This window comes from Berghia stephanieae, chromosome 7 (assembly GCF_034508935.2).
Source record: "Berghia stephanieae isolate SIO BIC M18660-M18661 chromosome 7, UCSD_Bste_1.3, whole genome shotgun sequence".
Lineage (NCBI taxonomy): Eukaryota > Metazoa > Mollusca > Gastropoda > Nudibranchia > Aeolidiidae > Berghia > Berghia stephanieae.
Window position 1 is genome coordinate 58594384 of NC_088366.1, and position 12500 is coordinate 58606883.

At 40.0% G+C, this 12500-nt stretch overlaps 1 protein-coding gene across 1 annotated transcript in view; it reads left to right on the forward strand.

Annotated features, from left to right (window-relative positions):
• LOC144977556 (uncharacterized) overlaps positions 1-12500 on the forward strand; it is a 38918-nt gene that overhangs the window by 3966 nt on the left and 22452 nt on the right. The window contains exon 2 of the mRNA XM_078922895.1: positions 6924-7096. Within this exon, the coding sequence (XP_078779021.1) occupies positions 6946-7096 (151 nt within the window). The 5' untranslated portion in view covers positions 6924-6945. The remainder of the gene's footprint in view (positions 1-6923; positions 7097-12500) is intronic.

The following is a 12500-nucleotide window of genomic DNA, read 5'->3' on the forward strand; positions in this document are numbered from 1 at the left end:
GTTTACTCTTGGCCCGATTCCCGAATTTATGAAGAGAGCGATTGACAGACATTGCGTAAAACCTTTCGTGTTGTGTTGTTGGTGAAGTTGAAGGTTAAACCAATCTCACAATTCACAAGATTGTTACGAATTAACCCTCTCCTTACCAACTATAGATAGTATGCGCTTGGCTAAGAAGCTCATAACATTGTCATCCGGAAGTATAGCAGACCAACACCCAAAACTGTGTGTATCCATGAACGGTTATAGTCAGGTTAATACAGTTCAGTGATAATTACTCATAAACGCGGATGGCGAAATACAATAACAAAGACCTGATTGACGTTATCTTCGAACTATCTATAGGAAAATCGTCACATTCGTTACGATACAACCAACATTTTTATTTTTCAAATTTCTCTAGTACATCATACACTTTAAAGAAAATGTGTTGTAGAGCATATTTTGCTAAATAAATTATTTATCGCAAGAACTTACTGCTTATAGTGTGTTTGAGTGATTACAAATCTATTTTTGTGTTTGTTGGGTGTGAAGTTTTGGGGAAAATCCTGAAAATGGCTGGTAAGGAGAGGGTTAAATGTGCATGTTTCTAATTCTATATTGTGTGCTTGACTGCCGTGAACGTAATTGCAGTCCTGATTACCCAAATTATTGTGGTCTTATTGTGCGGCTATGTGGTCTTGTGGTATGACACTCGCTTTCAGATCGAAAGGTCCTGGGTTCGAGCCTCCCTCGGCGCATAGTTGAGTCCTTGGAAAAGACTCTTTACTCACATTCTCTCACCGTACTCAGGTGTAAAATAAGTACCTGACGGTCAACAGCAGGTGTCTATGTCCGAAAAAAAATTGTAATACCGCCTAACAGGCGCCATGTCTGGTTCTACATGTTACGTGTTGCTGTTGGTCAGGGAGAGAGCGAGAGACGCATGCGCACAACCAACATGACGTTCTCTCTCTAATAACTCTTCCGCCGGTGACGTCACAGACTATGGGTGACGTCCAATCAAGGGACGCTACTCTTCCGCTAATATCATTCCCTATTGAGATATAAATATTTTGTAAAAACGAAAAACATATTTTTTTTTTCCTTAAAAAGCATGGAAGAAAATTGAAAATAAAAACAAACGAAAAAAAAAATATTCTTATTATTGACAAGTTATGAATCCTCGGTCATGTCCGTATATTAAAGTGTGGCTATGTAGTCTTATTGTATGACACTCGCTTTCGTATCGGAATGTCCTGGGTTCGAGCCTCGCTCGGCGCATAGTTGAGTCCTTGGAGAAGGCTCTTTACCCATATTCTCTCACCGTACTCGGGTGTAAAATGAGTATATGGCCGTAAACAGCGTTGTCTATGTATATGTCGGAAAAAAGTAGTATCGCCTAACAGGCGTCACGTGCCGTTCTACATGTTACATGTTGCTGTTTGCAGGGACCCCTTGTAAAGTGCACGTTTAGTGGATATTGCTCTTTTTAAAAGCTCCATTTTTTAAAGCAATAAAGTTCCCTATCAAGGGCATTTTATGCCTGAAGCTTGAAATTCATTTCTAAGCATCAGATTCATCCTAACGCGACACCGTTCTGAAACGATTGGTCACATTTGACTATGATATGAAATTAAAAAAACGACATTTGTATAGAAGGAACGAAATTGACCTCACTCAGTTCTTTGTTATTGTTTTTTTTTTTTTTTTTTTTTTTTTTTTTTTTTTTTTTTTTTTTTTTGTCAATCATTTTTTACGAGTAAATTAATTTACTTGAATTGTATTAATTTAGACAATAACCGCATAAGGTTTCACATAGTTTTGGGTATTGGTGCGTTATACCCGGTTGGTGGATGATGTGAGTATTCTTAATTAAACGAATATCATCGATAAAACGGCTTTTATTTTTTTTATTCTGGTCAGATTTTTGAAAACTTAAAATAGTGATGAATTCAATGGAATATAGCTCAATACGCTCAGTTTTTGTTTTATTGTTTTGTTTGGGCTCTCTCTCTCTCTCTCTCTCTCTCTCTCTCTCTCTCTCTCTCTCTCTATATATATATATATATATATATATATATATATATATATATATATATATATATATATATATATATATTAATGAGTGTTGGTGGGTACTTGAAGGTACGAGAGTGCTCGATAATGTTGGTTAGATCTAATATGAAACATAAATGGAGTCACTCACTTATTTATGACGAAACACACTTTTCTGTGGTCTCCATCCACGTCGTCAGTCGGCATTTTACTGAGTTTGCGCCAACGGGTCCCGTTAGAGATAGACGACGATTGGGATTGTTTGGAAGCTTTAACCCTTTGCCCACTAGTCATTATGACATCCGAAATGCTATCGCCTTCTACATCTACGCCAGAATAGAAATAGAGGGTGGAGCCTACCATGATATAACATTTTATGGATCCCTAATTTCATCATATCAGTTCTGTCCACTGACAGGTGGGTGGATATCGCTTTCAAGAACTTATGTCCTTATATGAAATCCCGAGTTTTTGACCAATCAACGGATTGCTCTTTTGATAGCTTGCTTGTCAACTTGAGTCAGCTCAGCCCTTGATTTATGTAAAGGCATCACATGCGGTATATGTTGTGTAACTTCAAAGACCACGGTTGACCGAAAGCGATGAATGGAAGCCCTACTGTGGCGTAGAGAACGAGGTCTTGTATGTATAGTTACGTCATATGTCAACGCTCGTGAATTCTTAGTACGGCTGGACTCACAATCAAAACTCGAAATCTGTGTTTTAAACTCTTGAATCAATCGAATTACATCAGTGCGTTCGTCTCATTGAGAAATGAAAAACGATATATAAATCAAGAACATCGACCGGAAAATAAGGAAATTATCATAAAATTATAAAATTTGAGAAAGCTATTTTCAAAATCAAATATATTACAAAAAAGGTTATTTCTCGACCGATTTTTATGAGACAAAGACAATTTTTCTCCACTTTTCAAGCTGATTCCAACAATGAGGTTTTCAAATTTATCGCGATAAGATTATTTGTCATTATTTTTTTTAATACCCAATTGACTGCTCAGGAAATGAATACGTAATCCTTGGCGGCTAGCGAGTAGGTGTTAAATTTTGCTTACCCTTTCCCACGCAGACGCACACACACACACACACACACACACACACACACACACACACAGACTGAACACACAATGTATGTTTTTCACTTCTGGCCAAAGTTGCCTTATTACAACTTAGACTCGAATGATAACAGCGAGTAGGGTGTCAGATTAAACTTCAGTTTTAAAAGTCAAATTCAATTCACACCGTAATAAATCATAATAATGATCATTCTTGATATATTAGAGCATTAAAATATTTAATTCACATTACCATAAATATATTTTAAATATATGTATTTTGTAATTATTTTAGCGATGATACGAACCCCTTTTAATCGTCGAGCCGAACGATAGGATGCTAGACGACGATAAGTCTGTGTGTGTGTGTGTGTGTGTGTGTGTGTGTGTGTGTGTGTGCGTCTACGTGGGAAAGGGTAAGCAAAATTTAACACCTACTCGCTAGCCGCCAAGGATTACGTATTCATTTCCTGAGCAGTCAATTGGGTATAAAAAAAAAATAATGACAAATAATCTTATCGCGATAAATTTGAAAACCTCATTGTTGGAATCAGCTTGAAAAGTGGAGAAAAATTGTCTTTGTCTCATAAAAATCGGTCTAGAAATAACCTTTTTTGTAATAGATTTGATTTTGAAAACAGCTTTCTCAAATTTTATAATTTTATGATAATTTCCTTGTTTTCCGGTCGATGTTCTTGATTTATATATCGTTTTTCATTTCTCAATGAGACGAACGCACTGATGTAACTCGATTGATTCAAGAGTTTAAAACACATATTTCGTGTTTTGATTGTGAGTCCAGCCGTACTAAGAATTCACGAGCGTTGAGATATGACGTAACTATACATACAAGACCTCGTTCTCCACGCCACAGTAGGGCTTCCATTCATCGCTTTCGGTCAAACGTGGTCTTTGAAGTTACACAACATATACCGCCTGTGATGCCTGTACATAAATCAAGGGTTGAGCTGACTCATTTTGACAAGCGAGCTATCAAAAGAGCAATCGTTGATTGGTCAAAAACTCAGAATTTCATATAAGGACACAAGTTCTTGAAAGCGATACCCACCCACCTGTCAGTGGAGAGAACTGATATGACGAAATTAGGGCTCCATAAAATGTTATATCATGGTAGGCTCCACCCTCTATTTCTGTTCTGGCGTAGATGTAGAAGGCGATAGCATTTCGGATGTCATAATGACTAGTGGGCAAAGGGTTAAAGCTTCCAAACAATCCCAATCGTCGTCTATCTCTAATCGGCCCCGTTAGAGCCCCGATGCGCAATCTGTCTATTATGTCAGTAGCTACGGACATAATATTCCGCCTGACGACGTGGATGGAGACCACAGAAACATGCGTTTCGACCATAAATAAGTGAGTGACTCTATCTATGTTTTATATATATTCACATATATATATATATATATATATATATATATATATATATATATATATATATATATATATATATATATTGTGTAGCGTTTGAAAGTTGTGTGACGGTGACTGCTATTTCTCATTCTGTCTACCACTGTTGGTGAAGATCAGTCTGAATTGCATACGAGTTATTTTGATGGGTGTTACCTTTTACCTGGGTGAATTGCGCAATGTTTGAGTGGGTGTGGGTGTGTATGTGTGTGTGTGTGTGTGTCTGTGAGTGTGTGTGTGTGTCTGTCTGTCTGTGTGTGTATGTGTGTGTGTGTCTGTCTGTGTGTGTGTGTGAGGGTGAGGGCGTGGGGGGGGGGGGTGACTAAGCTTAATAATGAATGGATATTAATGATAACAATGGAAGATATTTATTATGAAAATAAGGGTAATGTTAATAATGATAATAATAATAATAATAATAATAATAATAATAATAATAATAATAATAATAATAATAATAATAATAATAACGATAATGAAATAAAGAGATGAATTTTTAATTTTCTTTTACATCCTTTACATTCGTTACTCCCCTTTGCGCAAAGGGTAAATGCCTCGTCTTGCAGCACTGTTTAAGCTCAAACTATTTTGAGCATGTTCAGTGACATGATTGGCGACGATGAACGGGGGGGGGGGGGGGGGAAAGCTTTGATCCGGCACAGTTTGGGACGACTTGGTCAAAGGTAGTGATGGATAATTTAAATTTTCCTTTTTTTAATGGCTTTTATATAGCGCAATATCCCCTTAACGTGCTCAAAGCGCTTTACAATGGGTCCCTGGCAAATAGCAAAACATAACATGTAGGACGAGACATGACGCTTGTTAGGCGATATTACAATTTTTTTGGACAGATACAACGCTGTTAATCGCCAGGTACTCATTTTACACCTGAATACGGTGAGAGAATGTTAGTAAAGAGCCTTTACCAAGGACTCAACTATGTGCCGAGCGAGGCTCGAACCCAGGACCTTCCGATCCGAAAGGGGTTCGTAACCCGATTCCTTCATCCCAGCAGGATTACTGACCGTACACCAGGCAGAGGATCTTGTGGTATGACACTCGCTTTCGGATCGGAAGGTCCTGGGTTCGACCCTTGTTCGGCGCATAGTTGAGTCCTTGGAAAAAATACTTAACTCACATTATCTCGCCGTACTCGGGTGTAAAATGAGTACTTGGTCCGTTAACAGCGTTGTATAATATGTCCAAAACAATTGTAATATCACCTAACAGGCGTCATGTCTCGTTCTATAATATGTTACGTGTTGCTGTTGGTCAGGGACCCCTTGTAGAGCGCTTAGAGCACGTTTAGTGGATATTGCGCTATATAAATGCTCTAGTATTTGACTTTTCTGCACTGGATAAAGGACAAGTAAATGGAAGTGTAGACAGCCATACGACACTACTAGATAGGGAATGAGATTAGCGGAAGAGTAGCGTTCCTTGATTGGACGTCACCGGCGGAAAAGTTATTAGAGAGACAATGTCATGTTGGTTGTGCGCATGCGTCTCTCGTCCTCGCTTCCGGTGAAAGCGGATTGAGACACTTCACCGAAAGCGAGGACGAGAGAGACGCATGCGCAAAACCAAATTGACGATCTCTCTTTAAGGTGACGTCCAATCAAGGGACGCTACTCTTCCGCTAATCTCATTCCCTATACAGGTGATATGCTTGACACGAAATTAAAAGTTGGTTAGAAATTACTTGCAGATAAATAAAAAGATCATTGCGCAACATATAGATAGAATGGAGTTGACGTCACTTAGGTCTTTGTTTTTGTTTTTCCGCGTTTATGAATGAGTAATTTTCACAAAACTGTATTAACCAGGCTATAAACCTATAGATAGTATGCGCTTGGCTAAGAAGCTCATAACATTGCCATCCGGAAGTATAACGGACCAACACACAAAACGGTGTGCAACCATTAACGTTTATAAGCAGGTTAATACAGTTTAATGAAAATTACTCATAAACGCGGATGCAAAAAACAATAACAAAGACCTGAGTGACGTCAACTTCGAACTATCAATAGATAGAATGCGCTTGGCCAAGGAGTTCACAACATTGCCATCCGGAAGTATAACGGACCAACACACAAACTCTGTGTAACCATGAACTTTTATAGTCTGGTTAATACAGTTTAGTGAGAACAACTTACAAACGCGGATGGCAAAAACAATAACAAAGGCCTGAGTGACGTCATCTGCATACTATCTATAGAGTTGCACATAGTTTTGTGTGTTAGTCCGTTATACTTCCGTGTGGCAATGTTGTGAGCTTCTTAGCCAAGCACATACTATCTTCTATTGACGTCGACAGGATGCAAATGCGCAATTTAACTTGCATATTTTTTTCAATTAATTTTTTTTCCCAACCCTATTCCAGGTTCAATCCAGCCAGCCCAAAAATGGATCGGCATATCGCCATTGCCTTAACTCTCCTTACCCTGGTGGTGATGGGTAGTACCCAAAGCATTATGGATGAGACAAGGATTGACAATTTTATGAGGAAAATGCAGCAATGTGCCGATTTACCGGCCTTGAGTATAGCGCTTGTGGGTAAGTACTCGTAGTTTTTAACTCCCATTACATTGGGTGAGGTCTTCTGACTGAGTGGGGTTCCTGACCCCCATAGTGGCTCCTGGCCTCCCATATGCTTTAATCATCACATCGTTTTCTATTTGTAATCAATTTTTGTAATGTATCTGCCAGTTTAACTTCTGGGTGGGGTTCCTGGCCTTCCATAGTGGGCAGAGAGGTACTTACTGTGTCTTCTATCCCCTTATATATATATGTTTTCCAACATGCTTTCTGTCTTTGTCTTGGAATGAGATTACTTGGTTTTGTCCTGACCCTGACCGGAGTCCTAGCTGTGAGGGAAACAGTCAAATGCATTGTTATTGTTTTGGGAGATGATATTTTTTTCCTTGTAAATCATCTCTCTGTTATGTATTTTTATATTTGTTATTTTTAATGCATAATGTAAGCATTTGCGTGCATTCCTCTTTGTTGGATGTTGTGCTTGTGTCCGGATGAGACTTATAGGTGCTATCAAACTAAGTACTTTGATAGTGTGCTCTTGGAATCTTCATCTGATCCCTATTTGTTCCCAGTTCCCCTATGTCTTACTTTTTCTTGGCTGCTTTAATTGTAATTCTATAACTTTTTACTATCCCATTTTCTTCCTTTTTACTGGCGCCGATATAACCTAAATGTGTTGCAAGCGCCGTAAAACCCTTAAAAACAAACAAACAAAACAAAACAGTGAGAGAAAGTGAGTAAAGAGCCTTTTCCAAGGACTCAACTATGCGCCGAGCGCGAGGCTCGAACCCAGGACCTTCCGACCCGAAAGCGAGTGTCATACCACAAGACCACATAGACGCACACTGGGCGAGGTCTTCTGACCTCCCATGATGGGTAGGAGGTCACTCGCTAAGTCTTCTATCTGTTTACCTTTTCCATGTTGCTCTCAGTCTTCGTTCTGGATTGAGATTGCTCGGGGGGTTTTTTCCCTGATGCCGGCTGGGATCCTTAGGTGGGAAGGAGACAATACATATTTGATATATTTGAGCTTTTATTTAGCGCATTTCAACTAATTGTGCTTAAAGAGCTTTACAAAGGGTCCCTGACAAACAGCAAAATTTAACATGTAGGACGTGACAAGATGCCTGTTAGGCGATATTACAATTTTTCCGACAAAGACAACGCTGTTAACGGCCAGGTACTCATTTTACACCTGAGTACGGTGAGAGAAAGTGAGTAAAGAGCCTTTTCCAAGGACTCAACTATGCGCCGAGCGAGGCTCGAACGCAGGACCTTCCGATCCGAAAGTGAGTGTCATATCACAAGACCACATAGCCGCACATTATTGTCTCTTGTACCTTCCTTTATTGCCTGGAGTATTTACCCCAACCCCCCCCCCACATCCCCCCCCCCCCCCCCCCCCCCCCCCCCATTTTGTGTCAGTGTGTGTAACGACGCCATTTAAATTTGGTTTTGCCCAGAACTTGTCATATTTTATTTTCTGCAAAGAAAAAAGGCACAGGCTGCATTCACATCCTTGAACAGAGTTTGGAGACCTAAAGATATCTCCCTTCGACTAAAGCTAAGACTTTTCAACTCAAACGTGAAGTCTGTCCTGCTGTATGGATGTGAAGCTTGGAACGCATCACACGACATGTATAAGGAGGGTACATATTTTCGTAAACAGGTGCATGCGTAAGCTACTCAGAATAAAATGGATGGATAGAATTAAAACTGAAGAAGTATGGAAAAGAACACAACAGAAACCAGTGGAAGAGGAAATAGGAAGAAGACGATAGAGGTGGATTGGACACACCCTTAGAAAGAATGACTCCACTATAACAAATAAAGTATTGGACTGGAACCCTCAGGGCAGAAGATCAAGGGGAAGCCCCTGGGGAACATGGAGAAGAATTAAAGAAGCTGATATACAGAGATGTGATAAGACATGGAACGAGATTTTTAAAAAAAGTTAGCTCGAGATAGAGAAGGATGGAAATTGTTTGTCTGTGGCCTATACCCTGACCCAGGGTGAAAAGGGCAATGATGATGAAAAAAGTCAACCAGATGTTTTTGACCTTCTGTCTTCATTGCCTTCTCTCTCTCTCTTTTTTCCCTTCCTCTCTCTCTCTTTTCCCTTCCTCTCTCTCTCTCTCTCTCTCTCTCTCTCTCTCTCTCTCTCTCTCTCTCTCTCTCTCTCTCTCTCTCTCTTACGCATATCCCCCTTTGATTTTCTCAATTTCTATCCCTCCCTCCTTATGTCTCCCTCTTTCTCTTTCCCTCCCCCCCCCCCCCCCAACTTTACCTCTCCCGATATGATGGACATCTATTTCGTTGATGAATCAGGCTAAATTCCTTCCATTTAATTAGATCTAAGACGCGTAGGGAATTTCATTGGACGACCAGAGATTAGAAACCGAAAAAAAAATTGCCCCCTTCTTAAATCTGATCTCAGTGCCTGCTCCATTTCGTTTTTGTTTTTTGTTTTTTTCTCGAAAGGAAGGAAGGAAGGTATCATTTGATTTCGAGTGTAAGTCACGAAATAATATATTGTTGCATCATTTGATTTTGAGAGTATGTTGCTGGAACATTGCCAGAGAAAACATAAAAGAGATGGACGTACAAACTGGCAGCTCCTGAGATGGATGTCGAAAACACCAACCAGACAGCGACCTTGTTTTAAAAATCATTAGGAAATCACGTAGACAAACAAATCTATCTACATCTTAGCTTCTTGAAAGTCCGTTGCTTGATAAATTTCGGATATGGTGCATTTAAAAAAAAAATCAAAAATCATTTTCCTTCATATTTTGTGCGGCTATGTGGTCTTGTGGTATGACACTCGCTTTCGGATCGGAAATCCAGGGGTCGAGCCTCGCTCGGCGCATAGTTGAGTCCTCGGAAATGGCTCTTTGCTCACATTCTCTCACCCTACTCAGGTGTAAAATGAGTACTACCTGGCCGTTCACAGTGTTGTCTTTGTATGTCAGAAAAAATTGTAATATCGCCTAACAGGCGTCATGTTTCGTTCTACATGTTACGTGTTTCTGTCGGTCAGGGACCCCTTGTAAAGCGCTTTGAGCACGTTTAGGGGATATTGCGCTATATAAAAGCTCAATTTTAAAGTACGTACAAACTGGCAGGTCCTGGGATGGATTTCGAAAACACCAACCAGACAGTAACCTTGTTTTAAAAATCATAGAAAATCACGTAGAAAAACAAATCTACATCTTAGCTTCTTTTCTTAAAAAAAGTTTTAGCCTATTTTTTTTAAAGTAAAAAAACCACAAAAAACTTGAGCTTTTAGATAACGCAATATTCACTAAACGTGCTCAAAGCGCTTTACAATGGGCCCCTGGCCAACAGCAACACATAACATGTAGGACGAGACATGACGCCTGTCAGGCGATATTACAAATTTTTGGGACAGAGACAACGCTGTTAACTGCCAGGTACTCATTTTACACCTGAGTACGGTGAGAGAATGTAAGTAAAGAGCCTTCTCCAATGACTCAACTATGCGCCGAGCGAGGCTCGAACCCAGGACCTTCCGATCCGAAAGCGAGTGTCATACCACTAGACCACATAGCCGTACCTAAAACTTATATTAATTCACACAGGTCTTGTAGATCAAACACTGGTGCTTATGATGGAAGCGTCGGCCCAACTTTGAATGAGAGAACTAACACTGATAGCACAAGGTTCTGCTGTACAATATAGCCTTATAAAATAAAATGAAACAATACCTACTCACTTGTATTAAAGGGAATAAAATTCGTGACGTCACACCTTCCTCATTTCCGGTTTCAAAATCCTTGGAATTGTGTATATTATAACCAGTCCTTCGGAGGACTATAATACTTAACGTAGTTGCTATTTTTTACAGAACCGTAAAGATGGTTCTCGGGGCTATTTTTACAGTCATAATCTCGTACAACCTTTTTTAAAAAAAGAGCTTTATATAGCGCAATATCCACTAAATGTGCTCAAAGCGCTTTACAAGGGGTCCCTGGTCAACAGCAACATTTAACATGTAGGACGGGACATGGTGTCTGTTAGGCGATATTACAATTTTTCGGACAAAGGCAACGCTGTTAACGGCCAGGTACCCATTTTACTCCTGAGTACGGTGAGAGAATGTTAGTAAAGAGCCTTTTCCAAGGACTCAACTATGCGCCGAGCGCGAGGCTCGAACCCAGGACCTTCCGATCGGAAAGCGAGTGTCGTACCAGTAGACCACATAGCCGCACAACCTTTGCGTTTAGGTCACCACCGAGCATTATTATAGGGAATGAGATTAGCGAAAGAGTAGCGTCCCTTGATTGGACGTCACCTTACAGAGAGAACGTCAATTTGGTTTTACGCATGCGTCTCTCTCGTCCTCGCTTTCGGTGAAGTGTCTCAAGCCGCTTTTACCGGAAGCGAGGACGAGTGACGCATGCGCACAACCAACTTAACGTTCTCTCTCTAATAACTTTTCCGCCGGTGACGTCCAATCAAGGGACGCTACTCTTCCTCTAATCTCATTCCCTATAGGTACGTCATGCTGTGGAGTCTCCAGTACTGTTTGATTTCATCATCATCAATCGTGCCTTGAGCTCTTGAGCACGTTGCCGGTCAGCTGTCTCCACGAATCACGATCCTCTGCAGTGCGCATGAAATCTGTGTTGCTTTTCAACACTGTCCTTACCACCCATAGGAAAATCGTCGCATTCGTTAGGATACAAACATTTTTCTTATTCAAAGTTCTTTTGTACTTCACAAAATTTAAAGACAATGAACAGTGTGTTGTAGAGCATGTTTTACTAAAGAAATTATGTATCACAATAATTTTACTGCTTTCGGTCTATGTCTGAGTGATAAAAAATCTATTTTTGTGTTAGTTGGGTGTGAAGTTTTGGGGAAAATCCTGAAAATGGCTGGTAAGGAGAGGGTTAAATCACATTTGGCCACTGTTTGATTTAGCTTATCATAGAAGCTTTAATTCTCGCCCTCACTCTGACTCGTCCTCTTGTAGGGGCATAACAAACAATTACTGTCAATACTCTTCAACAGTCGTAACGTCACTTCCTTCCTAATGACGCATGGTAACTTAGTAACACTGGCTCTAAACTATCGGAACAATGGCGGACGCCGTATGAAATATTTCTCCGGCGAGCATAAAAGCGTATCCAGAGGAAAAAAAACATAAATTTGATCATGTTTTGACTTTTACACATTCTGATCACAAGGCATATGAAAAGTTCTAGCCAGCATGAAGAATAAAAAGTAATGATTCTCTTTGTTTAGAACCAAGATGGCCGCCGTTGCCGGGAGGCGTGACATCAGACTACTGAATCCAATTAATTTAGCATATATTGTGTTGAATCTCTTGCCTTGAGCAATGGTTCTCCCATTGGCTTCCATTCTAGTAGAGCCTTTCTTGATTAAAAAAAATATA